This window comes from Leguminivora glycinivorella, chromosome 16, assembly GCF_023078275.1.
Source record: "Leguminivora glycinivorella isolate SPB_JAAS2020 chromosome 16, LegGlyc_1.1, whole genome shotgun sequence".
NCBI lineage: Eukaryota > Metazoa > Arthropoda > Insecta > Lepidoptera > Tortricidae > Leguminivora > Leguminivora glycinivorella.
This window is the reverse complement of record NC_062986.1, coordinates 12,431,551-12,454,353: the sequence shown is the minus strand read 5'-3', so window position 1 is coordinate 12,454,353 and position 22,803 is coordinate 12,431,551. Positions and strand designations below refer to the sequence as shown.

At 40.3% G+C, this 22,803-nt stretch overlaps 1 protein-coding gene across 3 annotated transcripts in view; it reads right to left on the bottom strand.

The window, feature by feature from the left end:
• Window positions 1-992: 992 nt before the first annotated feature.
• Window positions 993-22,803, bottom strand: part of LOC125234643 (protein dead ringer) — a 170,097-nt gene continuing 148,286 nt past the window's right edge. Inside the window, exons 5-10 of one of the 3 annotated variants that reach the window (XM_048140973.1) lie at window positions 10,248-10,431; window positions 8,000-8,141; window positions 7,214-7,424; window positions 6,619-6,772; window positions 4,125-4,352; window positions 993-2,775 (exon numbers count right to left, since the gene is read on the bottom strand). In XM_048140973.1, coding sequence (XP_047996930.1) covers window positions 2,631-2,775; window positions 4,125-4,352; window positions 6,619-6,772; window positions 7,214-7,424; window positions 8,000-8,141; window positions 10,248-10,431 — 1,064 coding nt within the window. In that variant the 3' untranslated portion in view covers window positions 993-2,630. The remainder of the gene's footprint in view (window positions 2,776-4,124; window positions 4,353-6,618; window positions 6,773-7,213; window positions 7,425-7,999; window positions 8,142-10,247; window positions 10,432-22,803) is intronic. The other 2 variants (XM_048140975.1, XM_048140974.1) reach the window with 2 other exon arrangements.

The window sequence follows — 22,803 nt, the reverse complement described above, 5'->3', positions numbered from 1 at the left end:
TAATTCAGTCTAAATTAATTACAAGCTTTTTACAGTGTAACGCTACGCTTAATATTAAAACAATTATTGCAATTACCATTTTAGTTTGAGTTTATTTAAACAGCAATTTCGTTTGGGAGTTTATTGCACAAAACTATGTAAGAATAAACGTTACGCATGTAGCCTATTGGTATTATTTCTTTTCTTTTAATCTTTCTTTCTTTCTTTTTTTAATCATTTAAATTATTTAGCCAGACGAGACATACCTCTATTACTTAGTATGCCATTTCCTGAACAATCTGATTTTGTTTCACAACAGAACAACATGCATAACATTTCAAGACTAATAAAAAGAAGCCTCACTAGCATGAACGTTAAAACAATGTTTTCATCCAACTTAATATTGTTCTTTAGGCCGTTTTCACATTATCCGATCCGATATCGGATGTAGGAAGGATGTAAAATGTAAGATTTATGCGCTTCCAGGTCTTCATTTATGTATTTAATAGATCACTATTACTAAAAAACGATATAAAACGCAAAAATTGCGGATTTAATGCCGATGGCACTTTCCTACAACAGTTTTTGTCCGAGGCATCATCGAACTGCCGATATCGGCAGGACGCTTCCGACATTTTTTGGCATGCCGGAGCCCCCGCCAGTTGTCGGCCGATAATATTTGTTTGTGTGCGTATATAATGTATGTATACGTTTGTAGTAGTATGCGTGACAAAAATGGCGTCTATTAAACAGCTGCTAATGATCGAAATTCAAAATAGTTGACAATTTCCATGGAAAAAAGAAGGTTGTAATGCATCGGTCCGAATTGCGGATACTAGTTTTTTCATCTTTTAGTAGATATAGTTGAATGTAAAAATATTTATTTTGCCTGACACTCTGAGTATTTTTTATGCTCGTTATTTTAATTTTACAATATAATATTTAGGATATAGTGCTTATAATTATTAAATATAAAACATTTTTTAAATATTTTTTGATACAAAATCATACTTCATTGATTTGGAACAATGCGTTTTATCGGACCGACATCCGACACTATCAGAAGCGTTTATCGGATGTAGGATGTCGGTCCGACATCCGATATCGGATCGGATAATGTGAAAACGGCCTTAGGCTTTTACTTAATTAAAGTCCGACGAATATTATCTAATGCGATCAAAAAATTGTTTTAACGTTCATTACCGGTGTTATCAATTCAGAAAATTCAATAAATAATCCGATTGCTTTCCTTACGAAAGTTTACCAAAATAAAATTGTTGAGTTAATTCAGTGATTCGAGAATACAATGCATTTGAAGCTGTTCCATTAAAGCTGCGTTTTCACTGACCGAATGAAAATCAAATTCGAGCCACCCTCACTCCGGCCGGGAAATGACCTGCAAAATCGCGGCGTGACTCAGGGCATCAGGCTACATTGAAAACGAAAATTCATGTATTTCCTATCTGTTTTCACACAAGAACAATAGACAAGGATATAATCTTTTGGCCTTCAACTTTTTAAATTTACAGCCCAGGCGTTTGGTAACAGTCAAACGTTGCAGTGGCGCCGAACAGTTGCGCGCTGTGTCACTAAGCGATGCTGCTAACCATCTCCAGCACAAAGCTGTTATCGAGTTGATTGAAATGAGAACATTTTCCACTCGACCGTTGAAATTGAACAAGTTTCCCGAAGCTGTGTTTTAGGCTTTTCTCAATCATAAATCAGATATATCGTGAATCTCATCCAATTTAAAATTTCAGAGGAAACCTTCATTGTTTACAGAGAAGAGTAGGTATAGGTTTTCTGTCTATAAGGTAAAATTTTTCTTTCGGGTAAAGAAAACGCGGCCCGAGCGCCTACCGTAGACCTACCTATCATTAAATACAATACTGACATCGACACAAAGTATAAAATATACACCAGTTTAAGAAAACTATTTAATCACAATCATACCTACGCAATATATGGCGGTGTATAAAACGTCTCTACACAAGTATTTACAGAAATGTACATCACAAATAAAACCATCATCGACCACACATCCGTCAATGCCTAAACGAATTATAAATAACGTAAAACTATATTTACAAAAAGTCACTCCTCCGCTTTTATAAAAAAATATTAATATTAAAATATCATACAATAACAAAAATATGAAATTATTATTAATAAATAACTTCACGCTTCTCCGGCAGTGACACTCTTATAATACTTATTCGAGAACCGTAAATACTTCGAAGTACAAAAACTTAAATCACAATAGAAGATGAATCTACAGTACTTGTAGGTATGATCAGAGTTTTGTACTTGGTTTGAAACATTCGATGAACTGAAGGAAGTGAAGTCCAGTCCCAAGCGAACCTACGTGTGATGATATGTAATGTTAAATTACTTTGAGATCTAAACTACGAAATTATATGTCTAATGATATGCTTTCAAGAGAGACTGGGGAAGGTTTTCTGAATAGACCAATTCGTCCGAGTTAGACCGTGTGCAAATCATATCTTCCCTTGGGCTAAGCTTCGAGTTCGAGCTTGACCAAGCATCTTCTTACATAGACAGCATCTTGGCAAGCATCTAACACAGGCTAGCCGTGAACATTGAAGAGCATAACATCCCTGCATAACGATCAGGAGCTGAGAATGGGAACCTTAGCAAGACTCGTTGCCTAGGAGACCATTTGCCGGTGGCCGTTTTGTCCGCTGGCGTTTTGTGAGGGGAAGAGAACTCCTTCGTACGTGACGCCGTTGAGCTCGATGGAGACGACTAGTTGCTGGTCTCCCGTGCTGGCATCTCCTGAAAAGAATGTTGAATTTAGTTTGGTGTAAATAGCACACAGGAATGCTGGCAATTTTAAGAATGTACATTGAAAATCTACCATTTTACAACATTAACAGGCTTAGAAAAACTGTGTGCCTAATTTGGAACGATTTGTGTCTCAATACTACTGAAACAACTCAATAATACATTTATAGAAATTCGTATTTTAATTTCCATATCATATATAGGCCATATAATGAGGGAACTGTATAGGGACTACTATCCTAGTCCCCCTCATCTCCAATACAACACAATACAAATACTCTTTATTGCACACACCTCATCCATTTCATATATTAGTGCGAGATCTTCCAGAATAAAAAGGTCGACATGTGTATGCAAAGCTCTCATGAAACATTAAGAATAAGCCAAAGTCAATGCCGGTGGTGAACATCAGGGGCCTCCCACATCTAGCGTCTCGCGAGCGTAGCGTCTGGCCAACTGTATGGAAAAGCCGCTTTTTCCATACAGTTAGCCCCACGCTACGCTCGCAAAGACGCTAGTGTGGGGTTGGGGGGGGGGCTCAGGGATTTACCAAATATTTTCACAAACAGGAGCCGTACGTGCATCTGCGGTCTCGCGTGGATGACACGAGTGCATGAATAGGGGAATCGAGAATAGTATGAGAGCAATATTAAAGGGAGCCTATCGGCTCGACACGGGACGGATTTCATCTACGGTCAAGACCACGGATGCACTAAAGCCTCCGCCACACATAAATCGTTTTGATAGCGTAGCGTGAGCGGAGCGCAATGATAGCGCTTTCCGCCGGCGTTCCGCTCGCAATCCGCGCTCGTTAGTTCTCGCCGGCGTCCGCTGGGCGCAGCGTTCGTCCGGCGTACGCTATCAAAACGCGCATGTGTGGCCGAGCTTTAATAGTTATTTGTTATACAAGGGGGCAAAGTTGTATTTTAACGCCGAGTGTGGAATTGAAAAACGAGCAAGTGAAAGGATTCTATAGTTGAACCACGAGCGAAGCGAGTGGTTCCAGAATAGAATCCTGAACTTGCGAGTTTTTTAACACACGAGAAGTAAAATACATTTGCACCCGAGTGTAACACAAAACTTTTCCCCTTACTATAGCGAGGAAACTACAACGCAAAAAATGCGTTTAAAACTGCTTCCAGTAGTTCCACAGGTGGTAAATCATCTTTATTGCTAGATTCACCTACTTTTATCAATTTTAAAGCAGTTAATTTGACTTTATTCAAGGTCAAATTACTTTACCCACTAGTGGATAAAATGCGTTTTTACCCGCTGGTATTAAAGGACAAAACACGTGTTTCCGAGCTAGTGAGGGGAAAATATCCTAAAGTCGTCCTCACCTCTGGTAGTGATCTTGAACGCGGCGCCATTGACTCCGTTCCCGTTGACCTGCGGCGGCAGGCTGCCGGCGCGCGGCGGGGGAGGGCGCGCGCGGCGGGGAGGGCGGGCGCGGGGTGCGGCGCTTGGCGGGCGGGGGCGGCGAGCGGCAGGCCTCGCGCTTGATGCCCGACAGCGAAGAGTTGGGGCTCTCGCTCAGGTTCAGGGCCTCGCTGTTGGCAGAAGATGGTCTATGGTGAGACAGAGAAAAACACAATTTATAAATACAAAAACACTGTATTGACGATGATAAACTAGGATACGACAAAAAATCGCATGCTTTCAGAACTTAACCCATATATACCCATAGGGTCGTTTTCTACCCACTGCTGAAAACACGCTACTACTCATTAAAATAAGTAGGATAATGAGGTGGTCACCTCAAAAAATAGGGGAAAAAATATACGTGTTGGGCAAATATGGGTTAAGAAGAGTAGACATACTCGTATTATAGTAATTTCTGTAGTACGCTCATCACGACAATCACGACACAGGCCTCGCCTAGTGTGAGACCACTGAGCTAGTTATTTAGATTTATGTCATTCATTTCTTTTAATAAACAAATTCTAAAACACTACCATATAGGTAGGTCTAAATTTTTCTTGAGTTCCACGCTACCAGGTTCAAGATTAGACATGGAAATTATCTACGTGAATATTGTAATGAATGCGCTTAAATACATCCTCAAAATGGGCACCCAAAAAATTGTCATACCCCAAAGTACGAGTCCATAACATAAACTCGAGAACTCATAACCATAATACATACGCAACTGCTTTGATCAACGTCAATTCGAGACTTCGGGCACCTTGTTCGGAGCTGATTAGTAAGTGTGACCATAGACGAATAAATAAGGGAAGAGTTGTAAATGCAAGTTATGTGTATCTAGCGTAATCCATGCGTCAATCACGCGTCAACTACCGTAAATTATCAGTACTGCTAGTCGTCAATAAATGTCACGACGAACAAAAAGTCTAATGCTCAACAATTCTTAGCTTACATTACAATAGTTTAATCAGTACTCTGTTTTCAATTCCTTCTGCTTGTAATATAAGTTGTAAACTGTTTAATATTTTGGCAGACGCAACACTGTTGGCACCTAGTGTTGAGTAGCGGTACTGATAATTTACGTATTTGACGCGTGATTGTCGCATGAGTGACGATAGATGTCACTACAATTAACTTGCATTTACTGATGTATGGAGTTACACCCGCGTGGTGACGGGTTAAGAATTTCACCACCCCCTTTCTTCCCGTGGGTGTCGTAGAAGGCGACTGTGGAATATGGGTTAAATAGTGACGTAGGCGAGAGGCTGGCAACATGTTACTGCAATGTCACAGTTTCGATTTCCCCTTTTTGCTAAGAGTGGCACTGATACTTGAGTAGTTTCATGTGCTCTGCTTACCCCTTCATGGGATACAGGCGTGATAGTATGTATGTATGTATGGAGTTACAACTCTTCCGTTACTTAGTACTCTATGGTGTGACTAAGAATAAGAAATCACAAGTACACTAATAATACTAACCGTTGCGGCTCGAGGTCGGGCTGCGGGCTGTTGTTGTTGTTGTTGTTGTTGTAGAGCGACCACAGCGTGAGCCGGGACACGTCTATGGCACTGAGCGCGGCGGCATTCAGTTGTGACATCATAAGAGTAGTGTCAGGGCCGGTAGGATCAGTAAATACTAACCGTTGGGGCTCGAGGTCGGGCTGCGGGCTGTTGTTGTTGTTGTTGTAGAGCGACCACAGCGTGAGCCGGGACACGTCTATGGCACTGAGCGCGGCGGCATTCAGTGGTGACATCATAAGAGTAGTGTCAGAGCCGGTAGGATCAGTAAATACTAACCGTTGGGGCTCGAGGTCGGGCTGGTTGTTGTTGTAGAGCGACCACAGCGTGAGCCGGGACACGTCTATAGCACTGAGCGCAGCGGCATTCAGTGGTGACATCATAAGAGTAGTGTCAGAGCCGGTAGGATCAGTAAATACTAACCGTTGGGGCTCGAGGTCGAGCTGCGGGCTGTTGTTGTTGTTGTTATAGAGCGACCACAGCGTGAGCCGGGACACGTCTATGGCACTGAGCGCGGCGGCATTCAGTGGTGACATCATAAGAGTAGTGTCAGAGCCGGTAGGATCAGTAAATACTAACCGTTGGGGCTCGAGGTCGGGCTGCGGGTTGTTGTTGTTGTTGTTGTAGAGCGACCACAGCGTGAGCCGGGACACGTCTATGGCACTGAGCGCGGCGGCATTCAGTGGTGACATCATAAGAGTAGTGTCAGAGCCGGTAGGATCAGTAAATACTAACCGTTGGGGCTCGAGGTCGGGCTGCGGGCTGTTGTTGTTGTTGTTGTAGAGCGACCACAGCGTGAGCCGGGACACGTCTATGGCACTGAGCGCGGCGGCATTCAGTGGTGACATCATAAGAGTAATATCAGAGCCGGTAGGATCAAGAAATACTAACCGTTGGGGCTCGAGGTCGGGCTGCGGGCTGTTGTTGTTGTTGTTGTTGTAGAGCGACCACAGCGTAAGCCTTGACACGTCTATGGCACTGAGCGCGGCGGCATCTCGTGGGGACATCATAGGGGTAGGGCCGGAGCCGGGGGGTGATTCTGAACCTGAACACAAAACATGAAATTAATTGAGGTCTTCAGAGTTGTTAACGGTTTAACCCTTAAATGCATGACCTTGACAAAGATTTATTCAAATTTGAATTTTGACATGCTGTCAATAGAGTCAAAAATACATGATGCATTAAGGGTTAATCCGCCAAATCCAAATGCCGTCACACACAACGATAGTTGTTAATAGTTAATACACAAAATGCTGAATCGTTTCGAAAGTTATATTGCTTTCAAGCGTGTGATTTGTATCGTTTTCTTATATTCTTTGTAATAAGGCTTTCGACGGCTAACGGCGCTTAGGCGCCCTGCTTATGACCGCGTGCGTCAGGCTATGTCCGACTCTTTAATTATCTCTTTGAATTCGCGTATAGTGGTAACGTCGGTAGGTGAGTCGAGTGACAGAGACAGCGGCTGCTAGAGATAGACGACACTCACCATTCCTCATCAGCTCCCTCTGCGTCTGGATCATCTTCATGTATTCCCTCACTCGGTACTCAATATCGTGCTGCGATATGTGGGGCGCGTGAGGCGGTAGCGGCGGCAGGCGCGGTACTCCTCCGAGGGAAAGAGACAGCGGCTGCATGTGCTGAGACAGCTGCGCCAGCGACGCGGGGACTCGGTTCAGCGGGGGCTGGAAGGGGGAAGACTATGGATCGTTAGGATGAACGTAATTAAAATTTATTAAATTGCTGATTGTAAAAAGTGGTGGATCAAGTTACGCATCAAATTATCTACAACATTCTATAATACTTGAAAAAAGTTTATTTCTCTATGTGTTGAATAAGAAGAAGTTGTGAGTTGAATAAGAAGACTATCTTAGAACAGAGGCTTCTAACCTGAGGCTTAACCCCGCAAGGGGTAAAAGTGATATTTTACGAGGGTGATAGGTTAATTAAAGCTGAAATAGGCCTATGGGAAACAATATTAATGATTATGTAGGAGTGGCAGAACCGACAAGATTAGGAACCACCTGATCTAAAGAAATTACCTAATGAGACTATAGTTAGGGTAATAAAATAGAGTTCAACGACGGCATAAGCTGGTGTGAATCCGCTTAGAACCAAGCAAAGTGACTTCATTGGTCATCACGCCAGTTTGCTAGGCACTTTCACCGCCATAGCTTATTAACCAAGTAACAAAACTTAGTACTGATAAGAATGCCTAGTCCTGCATTCATATTTTATTTTAATCTGCAATAAAGTTTACACAAACTGAACCAACCATTGCGAGCGCGGCTTGCGCGTCGTACTGTCCTGAAGCCCTCCGCCCCTCTCGCTTGTTGCCCTCAATGGCTGCGTCCAGCTCACTCCGGGTGGATAAGTTCTTCTTCTCACACTCGTAGTCATACAGGTACTTCATGTATCTGGAAATAGAAATATTTTTTAAGTACTTTAAGTATAATTGTACAGAATTAAATATGAATATGGTTCTTTGACCCAAAGAGGATATTGACTTCCAAAATGAGATAACGCCTCTTTTTCCGATCCTGCACCGTTAACCATAGGTACTTACCTATATAAAACTAGACTCAAATAAAATTTGAATGTTTTCAAGCCTATCCTGGATTAGTTGCCAAAGAGACTCTCATGAGACGTGGCAAATCGCTGGGATAACGATAAGACACAGAAAGAAGTCTTCAGTATTTGTTGATCTGTTAATAATAGGACCGACCTGATCCAATCTTATAGATAAGATAACATTTATTTTATGCAGCTACTCTCCAAAGTATCAAAAAGCCATGTGACCTTTACACAAGCAGATTTTCCTATTGTTATTTAAATCCTATTGATTCTATAGCCAGAAATAAATTACTAGATTATTATAACTGCCGTGACATGCGATCTCATTTAAATATCTAACTGGAACGATCTAATAAATAACGTCGAACGTCAATGCATTCGTCGCTCACTAAACGACATGACACGCATATAAATCATATTTCAACACCAATTATAAATTATAAAAAGCCTATCCTTCAAACCTATAATCGGTATAATAGCTGAACAACCCATTACATTCTTAATCCTATTCTTATGACAAGTCAATTTTATCCGACGATATTGTCACCGTTCCTCGCCATAACTCATATTAAGCGGCCACATATTTAATAAGAACACAATGAACAACTGAGGGGCCGACGCGGCTTCATAAAAACTCGGGCTACCTTTTCATAAACTGTCAAATGAGAAAGCTAAATATACAACATTCGTCATTACTCGCGTCTAATTTTACGAACGCCCGAACGCCGTAGAATCGTCGCCTTACCGCAATATCTCAATGCATCTCGATATTAGGTACTAAAATAGCGTCGGCCGTTTACCGGGGACATAAAATAAGGTCTTCGGCAAACCGCACGCGGATGGTAGCTTCTTAGGCAATAGAAAGCAAGGAGTACACAAGATTGTAATCATAATGCGGAGGTTGCGTTCAAAATCGAAGCGTCGTGCGTAACGGTGCGCACTCTGAATTAGAAATGTGGACTGGAGACACCTTTATGCGGCCGACAAAAGCCACGAGGTGAAGGAACTCGGAAGATAAATGGGAAATTATATCGGTGGAGATGAGTTAGAGGTTATTAATTATGAAGATGTCATATTGTCGCGTTGGACGCTCACGTACTGCCATTGTCGCAGTCTCTTTGTCTCCGATTCGTGAGAATTTGAATGCAAGAAGGTGGTACAAAGCGTCGCCATCGAATATGGAGCGACGGCTCCCGATTCGTTTTAGGACCACACATATGGCCTATTAAATCCTTTTTGGAGAACCATTTAGTCCGTCTAAATCTTTAATGCATTCCTTTAGTTCATCAACCAGACAATGCATAAAAATCAATTAGCCATAGATTACTGACAATATTCTTAATGATGATACTTTCGTAAAATCACCAAAATGTTAGTGGCTCGGAGCTTATAGGAAGTACTGCATCGGCTTATATTAATCCGCATTCAAATAGGTAAGCTTCTTTCATGCGGCGCCTCCCCTAAATAAAATAATGGTTGTATTTTCACGCCCATCTATTTCTAAATATCGTCCTTCTTCGTTTATAGAATTTCGAACCAAAGGTCCTTGCTTTGTTAAGAAATATTTCTAATATTCTAAGTCGTGTTGTTTTGCTAAGCCAAAACACTTCGGAAAGCTTAATCAATACCTGATCCACGCGCTGGATTAAATGATAAGGTAAATTAATGCTTCTGAAGAAGTTAAGATGAGAAAGAGGCCGTAAGCAGTCTTTAACAGTAAGGTACGGCGAACAACGTGTTTGGTCGACTGACTTGTTATAAGGAGTGGACTGTGTGCGGAGACGGAAAGTAAAGGCAGACGAAATGATGGAGGACGGCAGCCGAAGCCCCTTGATGATCTCCTGCTACAGCTTCTTGTTGATCACTTCTACGAGAGCGCCGCGCGATCACCAGGTTGCAACTCGTACAGATTCAGCACCGACTTGATAAGGATTACGAGTAGTACTCACTGTGTGCGCAGAGTGAAGGCAGCTGATGTGATGGAGGATGGGAGTCGTAGTCCCTTGATAATCTCTTGCCACAGTTTCTTGTTGATCACTTCTACGAGACCGCCGCGCGCGATCACCAGGTTGTACAGCTCGTACAGATCCAGCACCGACTTCGCCATTATCGGCAGCCGGTTGATTGGTGTGCCTGGAACAATAAGCAATTGGGATTATAAAATATGCAATATTATTCAACTGTGCTAAAAATCACCCTGAATCGAAAAGGAAACATACCCTAGAGACAAGGGGCTATGCTATGGCCCTCTTGAGAGGGTGTCGATTTTATTATCTTAAATGAAATGCTTAATCGTCACTTAGGTAATGGGGCAGAAAAGTCTACTGGTTCGGAGTGCTAAATTTTTAAGTATTATGTATTTCAATGATTTAAAAATCATCATTCATCATATCAGCTCTTTATCGCCCACTACTGAGCATAGGCCTCCCTTCTAGTACGCCACTTATGTTTGTCCCGGTCCTAATCATCATTGCGAAGCATTAATATTGCCTTGTAGGTAAGCTAAGTTGGTTATTTATTTATCCGGAAAGGGAAACGTTGGCAGCTGAAGTATTTTCATTTTATTGCAATCGGCCATAATTATATTTGAGCAAACAACTTCCTGAAGCCTGAGGCACTAAGCTGCACACTTTAGCACCGAAACGGTTGTAACTCGCAACACGTCCTAATTGATAAGTAAAAATAACAGAACGACCCGCTCGTAAAGGCACGTTAACCACATCGCCTCTATAAACTGCATTCTCTAGCTGTAAAGGGTTTACAACTGGTAAGGGCCGTAAACTCGGCGAGCGTGCTAAATCGCATCGCATCGCACGATAGATGATTTATGGGTGCGCGAGCGCGTCTGATCGTTCGTTTACGATGCTGGATATAGCGCGCCCGTGTGGCCGTCGCGGAAGCTGTTTGTTCTTGCGGATTGTTCTTGATTTACTAATCTGCGGACCGTAATGAAGTGACGGATGGTCCGTGCTAGTACATCATTCGGAACTGCTTGCAGATGCGCCAGTAAACACTAGTGCGTGTGAGTGTGAGGTACTTGTGAACGTGTTGATGCTTTTGAATCGACAAGGCATGGCGTTTTAAACTTTTCCATCGGTATTAAAGTAAGGACGTTTAATATTTTTTCTCAAATCATCAAAGAAGCTGGTTTAACCATCAGGCTACGAGTATAGGTACTTACCTACTAAGTATAAAAGTTTATCAAGCAGAAATGGCGCAAAAGATGCTTTATAAATACAAAAATTATACTGTCTTAGGTGACACTTGTTGGAAGATTTGATGGCTATGGTTAAAAGGTGGATCTGTCCTCTCACTGAAGCCTCCTAAAGCTGAAGTAAGCAGTATTTCTTCCACTCTAAAATTTATTCAAAGTTCACTACGCTAAAACTCATTAGCTACGACAATACTCATTATGAGCGAGTACATTCCACGAACTACATTAAAACGGCTCCAGCTCTCGAGTTGCAAATCACCCAATCAATTTGTTACAGAAAGTTATTTACCGTCGACATCGTCTGTCGTTCGACATCGATCGTTTGATGGAGCATTAGCGAATACCTAAACGACTATTTGTCTTCCTGCCGGCTTAGCCAAAGTGAAAACCATTGACTCGACATGGCGATGGAAATTCAGTCTGGCTCTGTCGCGCCGCTACAGAAGTGTGATAGGGAGAGCGAAGAGAAGCGGTAGCGATGATGACGGTGGCTAGGTGCCCTGTCTACAGTTAATCATTCGCTGGTTATCGGGGGTAGGGTGCACGTCACCCGGCTTGAGATTAATTGCCACGTTCGTGTTTTAAGGGTGAAATTGGAGCAAAAGCGAAGGCTTTAGGCGCCTGATGTATCGGGATTGCTAAACTCGATATTTTAGCGAGAAATGTTACTTAAAACACTCAACATTTTTAATTAGAATTATGAATATTTTATGGATTCATAATGTTTTTCATAAATAATATCAAGTCGAACAAATTGTTCGTTATAATATTTTAACATTTCTGTTTGTTAGAATTTAATTCTAACTTTTCAGACCCTTCAGCCACGTAAACTAACTTAGAATTACCAAACAAACAGATTGACCAAGATTAATGATGATCAGTAGACATGCCTATAATAGACGAAAAGCAACACCTTTTGCATTAAATAAATTTTATATTTTCATATCCATACTAATATTATAAATGGGAAAGTGTGTGTGTCTGTTTGTTTGTCCGTCTTTCACGGTAAAACGGAGCGACGAATTGGCGTGATTTTTTAAGCGGAGATAGTTGAAGGGATGGAGAGTGACATAGGCTACTTTTTGACTCTTTATAACGCGAGCGAAGCCGCGGGCAAAAGCTAGTAAGTAGATAAAGACAACTTGAGCTAGAACGTGTCATTAATATTGACGTGCAGATCTAGCCTTAAATGTTAAGGTAGGTTTCTTTTTGCTTTAGTGTTGCCTAGCAGAGATTTTCACCAGCCGCCACTGCCTTAAATACCGATAACCGAGTGATGATTGTACAATTCATCTGTAAAAGTGCCACATGCGCGTCACGTGCACGCGTTAACCCTCCCACGGCCGCGTTAACACCTTTACTGCCGACTATGTTGCTTTGAGACAGTTTTATGATGCGCGACTTCGCCATCCTAGGTACCGAATTGTAACTGCTTCAGTTTGTTTACTTCTCTCAATCTGTGTTTTTATTATAGACGGCAAAATTTTACAGACTAGTTTTTTTAACATCTAGTCTGTTTACGATTTGTATAAAAACGTTTTTTTATACCAACGGTAGCAAGAAAATGAGCAAATTGGTTTAGAAACTCTGTTATTTGATATGCAACTTGCAGAAAAGATTGTGAAAAGGGGGGCACCAATTAAGTTTGCTGACTCTACATTTCCCATACTTAAACCTTTTTTTTGAGATAGGAGGCAAACGAGCTGACAGGTTGCAAGTGCGCGAACTGTCAAATCGTGAGGGTTGTCATGGAAACACACTTGTAATACCTTTTGAGAAACGGGCCACTGATGGTAAGCGATCACTGTGCCGATACTATGTAACAAACGAATATTATCTTATTAGGTGCCTAATTACCTACCTACTTCCATAAAGCTTTAACATTGATATCATTATCATCATAATTGGCACAGCATCGCATTCTTCCAGATGATAGTTGCAGCGACAGTAAAGAGGTAGGTATTCTGAGTAGGCAGTCTACAGCCTACATCGGTTGTGATGAAGCCAACATCGTAATACACACATTTACTTATTCACAATAAACATGCCCCAAAAATGCAATACCACTCTCACGATAAAGCACGGCCCTATACCTGTTATCACCCACGACGCCACACCGTTACCCGATTAAATGCGATCCCGTACACCCATTGTTGGAGGCAATCACCCCAATAACTATTTCCACAAACTCGCCGCGGAAAACGCACGATTCGACGCGCGTGCGCACCGAGCCCCGCACGTATTTGCATAACACTACCCGACCACACTTAAAAACCCACCATACCCATATCAATAACCCCGAACGGCGACCACGCCATTCCGCCGGTTAACAGCTAATTTACGAACTATAACCAATCGTCCGCAAACCCAATCTAATCGTACCCAATTGTCACAAATTATTGCTTCCCGAAACCCTATTCTAAACTGAAATTCACTTCGCGAAACACCTTTACGATCCCGCTACAGTGTTGCGGCGATTATTCGCACCTCACTCGATATTTATTGGCACTCGATGTCGCTTAGAAGTGCTAATTCTTTTGTGCGCGGAACTGGTGACTCGTAAATCGCTAAGCCGCACGCCCCTGAACTGATAAACCATTGTAAATAACAGACGATTAGCCGCATCTCCGGTCACTGCAATTTTAAACTGTGATTTGTGGCAATTTTACAGCCGAGATTAACTTTAAAGTTGCATTTATGACTCCATTACAAAACGTGTCTACCTAAAGAGTGGATTTAATATCAAGTAGAGTCATAATTGTAGCACGGTATGAAAGCAATAATCAAAATGTCAAGGCGTTACCAAGAGCAGTGTGGAAAAACGCCGGCCTATCGGCCGCAGTCTTCGTGGCCGCATGGGCGATAATCGATCAAATTGGTATTCGACGCCTACCGCTTATCGAGAGCTGTATCAAGGGCCTTTATATCCCTCAACCCCGCGACTGGCCAATCGCGGAGCTCGCACAGCCGTGGCCGCTCGCCCATTGGCCCGATTCGCTTTTGATTGCGCCGCCCCCCTCGATTCTTGCTCGATCAATCTAAATCGCTCGCCTACTCGACTCGGCTCAGCTGGCTCGCTTCACGCTGTGTAATTGCCAAGTAACAAAACACGCTCAAATTCCACATTAATTGAACAATTTTAATGAATCAACTCTTTCTTATTCTACGTTATTATTCAAGCTACAATTTTGAAAACAAATATGAGAGTCATGTATAGAGATGTCCTTTTGTATGTATGAATTAAATCACAAGTGAGAGATTGATGTTACGCTATTAGAACGCGAAATGGCGAGCGTTTACGAGGCACGTGAGCGTCAATTACCCAGCGTAATATATTAACATGAGTATAAATAGACACATAACACTTTGCCGAAGAACCGTGCTATAGATGACGTCCAATGATAATAATATCGATACTTCTTTTGCACACACACATTTATTACCAACACCATTAACAGTAAATTATACCCTCATCATCATCATATCAGCCCTTTATTCGCCCACTGCTGAGCATAGGCATCTCTCTTCTAGTACGCCACTTCTCCCGGTCCTGGGCTAATCTCATTCACTTCAACAAATGGTACAGACTATTTTCAGTTAGTCAGGTAAATCGTGTTTGGTTAGATAGGAAGCTAAAAAATAAACTTATTGAAATTGAATTTTGTACCTTGAAAAAAACATAAAATCTCAGAATAACGCCGTAATTTAAGACTAAATTCTTTCAAATTTGATCGTCTGTAAATCACTCAGCCTGTAACTGGCATCGTAAAGTCGATGGAAAGGTGTCGGGCCGCGAATAAAACGATGCCGAATTAGAGAAACAAATTACACGTAGGGTGGTGGGTAAACAAAGAGCGGAATTCTTCATAGCAAAAATCAAACTGTCAAAGGGATTGACCTAACTGTTTTATCGACTTATCGATGTTACGGAATAATATCGCATTAGGTATCCATAATCAACTTAAAAGAATATTCTGTAACATTTGACCATTTTGACAAGCAACTTGCATCTCCATATTAAAGTAAATCATGTCAGCGTTGTTTACATATGTCATTTATGTCACTTGAGTTTTCATGAGTGATTTCCGTGCCGTGTTACTAAAATGGTTAATAATTGAATGGTTAATGATTCATCATCCTCCTTGCGTCATCCCAGCATTTGCCAATTAGGTCTAATTTTTGGAAAAAATTCAGCACATAGGTGCATAATACAAACATACAATCACGCCTGTATTCCATAAAGGGGTAGGCAGACCACAGGAAACTATTGAAATTTCAGTGCCACTACTATCAAATAAATAAATAAAATACCAAATTTTTTTTGCATTGTTTGCTTCGTTATGTTTTAACAAGCACACGATTTACACGATATGGTGGTAAAATCAAGAGCTGCCATAAAACACGATACACCTTCCTATTATTTTATGTCTACCTAGTAGGTGTTGTATTGGCTTATTTCAAGGGTGTATCCAGCTTTGTACCCAGGGAGGGGAGAGGGGGGTCACGTGGTCAATGTGTGTGTCCAGCTCACAGGGACTAGGCTCCCGGATCCGCGCAGGGCTAATGTAAATATTTACATTTAGTTTTAAAAGAATTTATATTAGGTACTAGATACAGCACCTGACAGCTTATTTTGTATCATCTTGTATCACCATGTTTATCTCAATAGGCACAGACTTGTAGAGTCTTCATTCTTGAAAACTTGCCATAATTTCCGCCCTTTTACGAAAATCTAGAAACCAGGTAACCCTAGATATATTTTTTTTTATTTGACATCCATGCACTAATGTTATAAACGGCAGCTACTCCCCGTTTAGACACTCGTAACGAGTTTATGGGCGCGGGGATTTACAGCCTGCCTTTTAGATATACGGTCTGTCTAATCATAATATTCTGCACGGATGATGGGTGTGGAAAAAAGGAGAGCTCTATCAGAGGCGGGGGTGAATCGTAAGTCAATTTTCTGTTTCCCGCGCGGAAAACGTCAAGTTATTATTTTTTCTTTATTTATGCTTTCAGACAAAAGTCAATTTTGGAGATGCAACACTGTGTGAACTAGAATTTAAGTGTCATCAAATGATAGAGTCGTCTAAATTAACATTAATAATGACATAATGACGAACCTTTTATGATTGTAAATAGCATACAGTATTAGATTGGCCTAGCTTTAAATTTGAATCTTTAATGTTGAATATAGAGTCTAGATTTCTTGGTTTTGGATTTAAAAAAAATAAACCTACACCTACAAACTACACAAATAACTATTATTCACTAAATCTTCACAAAATTTGAAGCTAACAAAGAACATGTGGAGAACTAAGCAAATTTATAGGTACTGAATGAGTGTTCACATATGCAATAATTCCGTAGTTCACATAACTCAATACATGTTTATTGCTTAGTACCTACAAATTCCGAGAGATACGAGGAGAATGACATAAGGCCGGGGATACAACGATCAATCACGAGGGAGGCCGTAAACCCGAGAACAATCCAGCGTAATTCCGTCAGAGAGACATTAAAATGCCCGCCGCCCTATCCGGTGCAACACTGTTGCCGCCGCGGCAAACAATATCACTTTCTTATTAAACTTTCAACCGGTAACCAACAAACTCTGTACGTAAGTATGTACCTCTTGAGGAACCCTAGCTCCGATTGTACAAAAGAGAAATGTAGAATCACACAAATAAAAAGATTCTCAACCCATTAACTTTAATATAATATAAATCATTTATACGAACTCAAATTCAAACCGAAGTGTATATTTAGCATTGTATCGCCTGTAAAATTCAGGGGCCGATGTAATTGGCAATCATTCAGAAAAGAATATTCCTCGTGGAACAATCAAGACAAAGGCGGCCGATATGTACCTACAGGCGAGCCATTACGGGTCAATACCCATTATTATGCGATATTTTCGCGAGCGCGGCCCTCCGATATCCCATGCACTCACATGGGACGGCAAATATCTGTAATTAAAGGCTGTAAAGTTGATTTACAACCGGGGTCCGAGCATCGCGGCGGGAACGCCTCGACCAATGGCGGGTGGTGTAGCGAGCGAGCGAGCATCCTATCAATTTATTAGAAACGAATGAAAGCGCGGCCGCGGTGTGGTGGCTTCGGTAACGCGTTGCGGTCGCGATCCGGATAGTATCGCGCGCCGGCGCGTGGTTTACGACCGACACGGGGACGGTAACACCGGCAATAAAATCGCAACAATGGAACGTCGGATGCGGCTACGAGACGTCGCGACTGCGCCCGCGCCCGTCGCTCCGCCAGCAACAATGCAATCCCGATGGTGGCAACTATCTACGACACTAAACTCCTATTTGAACCTACCCAGGCGTGCGATGAGACGTAACAGGAACGTACTCGGTTTGAAATGTAATTACTATAAATCTCACGATTGTGTTCCTCCACCGTATCTGGGTGTGTAAAATTACGAACCATAAAAACAAGATTTTAACGCAACGGACGCGCCAGTATGGCAGATATTAGGTCAAAGATCTAATGCGAAGAACGTCGCTAATGAAGCCTCTCAGATTTACTCGCCTATAATTCTTCAGGATCATCGATACCTAAGCATTGTTTCGAAGCTCACGAGCCATCTTTTCGAGAATTAAATATAGGTACTAAAGTAATGATAATGTTTTAAAGCATTTGTTATTTTCAAATGGCTATATCGTCCAAGACGATGTATGTAATTTATTATTAACGTAGTCATGTTCGCGCTTTTTATGGCTGGAGAGAAAATTGACCGTCAAAACGAGATGGCGTCCATAGTATAAAATGGGCTCCCACTTCGCAATTATATGCATCCACTTGCACAGATATCGAAACAATGTTTTTCATTTGTAAAGTTCTATAATTTGTGAAGTTATTATGAATCTCAGAAAAACATAGTGTTTAGTAATAACATAGCATAAAATGCATCACGTATCGTACTTTTTGCCTCTATTTCGTTTTATGGGCACCTTGTTGTCGCTGGAAGGAATCATAAAATGCTATTGGAAACCTTTAATTTTCTTTATCATTCATTTTGTTGTGCGAACAAAGTTGCTAATAGTCGCATTACATTGTCGGTTCATGGAAAATAATTTATGTCTTTTTCGTATTATGCGATAAAGGGGAAACAGTCGGTGACTAAAGTTACTCTATTGTGAGCATTGACGCATAAACGAGTGCTGGTATCATTATAACTGATAGACAAGAGCATTCTTATTCCATTACAAACAGAAAATCTCTTAACGATATTCGCGTTTCATCGTCAAGACCTTCTATTACGATCAGTCAAATAATGTTAAAATTAATTAAATTTTACCATAAACTGCTTAAAATACAGTGACGCAAACTATTGTTATATAAATATCAGGATCTTAACCTTCGATTATCGTCAACAATAGGTAATTCAATCTCACGCTGATTCGGTACGTCGCTTACGAGATTACAAGTACATGTGTATTATACACTCTTTATAACTCCACGTTTCTATGTATTGTTTACATTTCATTGTTAATCTTATTATGTCGAAATATGTCTTTTAACCTTTTAATTTATTTATAGAATCATGTACTGATACTTGGTTAAAAATACGCATTAGGTAATTAAATATGCTTACGCACTTACTGAACTTTACTCCTGATGCGCTTAATCTACAAGGCGACAAATTTCACTGCATATTTTTAACTACAACCCATAGAACAATAACTGATATTGCTGATCACATAAGATACTTACTTACTAGCACAAGTTTCACTTATGTACTTGTCCCAAGAAACAAAAAAAGGTGACTAGCACGAGCTTCACCTATTTACCTGTCAAGTTCCCTTCGAATTTTAAACCAACGAAGGGCATTCAGAAAACAAACGATTGACGTACAGGGTCGAGGTACGAAGGTGTCGAGCAACCGAGTGCCACCGGGTTTGGGCCCTCCGAATGACAATTTGTATCACAATGGGCCCCGGGCGTGACACGGCAGAATGGAGTCGAGACGTATCGGAGATAGCTACTAATGAAACTTGGAGATCTTGTGTGTATTGTAACGATATAAATATGAACACTAATAAGTTATTGTGTCACAAATATATTCTGAAGTGATTGTATAATTTCATACGTAATATTATGATAATCTTGACGCCACAGATTTTATAATCAAAAAGTGCTCATAAATTGAACTATTTAACTTATAACAGTTCAAAAAAAAATGTCAACAAAAAAGCACATGTTAGTAAAAATAAACTAAAACATATTTAGCGGAAGTATTTTACATATATAAGAACAGAGCCGCTTCAATAAATGAATAACAGTGATACAAAAAATATCGACGCAATTGTTATAAATAGCCTGATAGATAAATAAAAAGTAACTAGCCAAACACATTATACAAAAGAAATGCGCCACAAAAACATCAACATCGAAAAAATTGATTTAACTTAATAATGAATACGAGACAACAAAGCCTAACATATAACGGAAATAAAATAATCCGGAGTCACAAAAAACACACAATGGAGTCAAAGGGCAGGGGATGACAATGGGGCTTGTAGAGATAGAACAAATGAAAGTGTCGGCCACAATGAGGCATTAGCATAAAGAGTTTAGGATGCTGCAGGTCGCAGGCTTGCTGGTAGGAGAGTAAGTATGCAGAGAACTTTTATACAAGAAAATATTTTTTTGTCATAGCTGTTCAAGTGATTTACGTAATTTGTGAGGAGCTGGGATTTTGATAGGATATTTCAATCAATAGCTTTTTTGAACTTTGATTCACGTAATCGGTCCGCAGCGGATGGCCTTCTTCCCGGTAAGGGCATTTATTTGTGTGATGAGCACAGATATTTGTTCCTGAGTCATGGATGTTTTCTATGTATATAAGTATTCATATATATATTATTATATATCGTTGTCTGAGTACCCACAACACAAGCCTTCTTGAGCTTACCGTGGGGCTCAGTCAATCTGTGTAAGAATGTCCTATAATATTTATTATTTGAACTACTTAGTACATTTGTAGTACGAAGTTTCTCGGTTCAGATGGCCCTTCGAAGTTTCGACCTGACAAAACATGAACTACCCAAAAATGGGTAAAAAGCACCATCTGTACTGAAAGATATATTTTTGGTGTTGATAGTTTTACGACTATACGTATATTGTATATACGGTTATTGTATAACAAAGCGTATTTTTTCAGAGAATCAGCTAATAGGCAAGTGATACAAAAGTTGACTTTGTGAACTTTGTGAATATTGAACACGATTTTAACTAAGAAAATTGTATTCAAAACAATCAAACTTATAAATTTGTATAGGTGACGTAAATTAAATACTGATTAACCTACGACTTCAACAGTTTTTTTGGACGAGCAACAAATAGGTAAATATCAATTGCGTCGTTTCAATCTGTTAAAAATATGAATAGGTTAATTTTAATATTAATACAACTAGCTTCCATTATTTGAATTTTAAAATGTTTCTATATAGGTAATTAAAGTACCTTTGATATAGGCATATTATCTAAATAAGGATGCAGATTGCTTGACAGGAGTCTAGAAAAGTTACGAAAAAATCTTGACACAGTTTCGACTGGTCACACCAGGGGGCCGATTTTTGAGTCTCACGGCGTTCGAATTCAGAAAATTGTCACTGAAAATAATAGGCAATTCACCGTTTTCAACCGGTATTTTAGTGACAGTGAGACTCAAAAATCGGCCCCCAGATCCGAACAATGTGGGCGCAGGAAGCTAAGCTAAGATATAAATACAGAGATAAACGGCACTAGGCAGCCAGCATCACGGATTACCACAGTCGATATCTGATTAGATGCAAAATGCAAACCTTATTGGATTATAGTTCAATTAATAAATGTCGGAGATCGAGAATTTTACCCTTTTACTTTTTCTAAAATTCGTCCTGTCTTTTGTATACCTTTGCATTTGTTATTAGCAAAGACCTATATAACTTCGTAAAGACCGATAAAGTCTAAGAAAAAAACGTACCCCAAAACCATACAGAAAAAGGTACGGTGAGCTAGATGGCGATACACCTTTGGGGTACGCTCGGCTAGATGGCCTAATATGAATATTTGACATTTTAAAACATATCAAGCTAAGAATATGGGCCAAATTGTCAAAACTGAGGTTCAAAGGTTTAAAGCTTGTGTCGAGAGATGGCAGTCTATGCACTGTGATTACACATTTTACTTTGACAGTCATTCTCTATAATACTCGATCCTCTTTGTTATTATTATTCGTTCTGGTTTTTCGCGCTTAGCGCAATATTTTTTTAACAATTTTCTCGACCAGATGCTTTTACATAGCTGAATATATTTAAGCCAGTATTAGATGTAAATACAGAGATACGAACCTAGGCAGACATCATCACGGTCATCACGGATTACCACCGTCGATATCAGATTAGATGCAAACCTATTGGATTCTAATTCGATTATGCTAAATGTCAGAGTTCGACTCGTGAGTGTCGTAACGTTGCTTCGGGTTATACAGCAAAAAATACATATTAAACGCTGAATATGCTTGCATAGACGGGATTTCACAGTGTACCTATGACAGATTTGATAACGTGCCTGTGAAATGTTTGATATTATTTGGATTTTAGGTAAGTGCCGAAAATATCAAAGTGAAGTTAATACGATTTAACATCGGCCGAATAATTGTAATAAAAAAAACCTGTCATTAAATGAATATTTACATCTTTTGTGTTAAGAATAAAACTGTATAATCTTTACAAAACATTTACAAATAGAATCATTTCCTATTAGCGAAAGAAAAATCGATACACAATAATACTTTTTTTTTTTAAAAGAGTTACTGGAATTTAGAGCAAGACGCTATCATATCCATAAATGAACGCCGGGATGTCCCGAAGGAACATCCCGGGGAATACACAATAATACGACGTAGACAACCACCTATTAATGTAAATACATATTAGTAACGCATAATAATATGTATTTACATTAGTTTGTACATATACATCGTTCAAAGGTTAACGTATAAAGAAAATCATTTTCCAGTTGACACGAGCAAGCCGACGTCCGTGGGAAAAGCACACATTATTGCACTCAACTTGCGGATATGAGATAACAACTACAAGTACTTGCACGGCGAGCTTCATAGCCACAATGGACCTTATTACGTCACACGAAGGTGAAAACTGGCAGGATAGCGATAACGTGTATATCCGGTGCCCAGATAGATTAGCACCAATCAGCGGATATGATAGACAAATATCTACAAATAGCACACAATTGACATAAAATTACAAAATGGCGGAGGT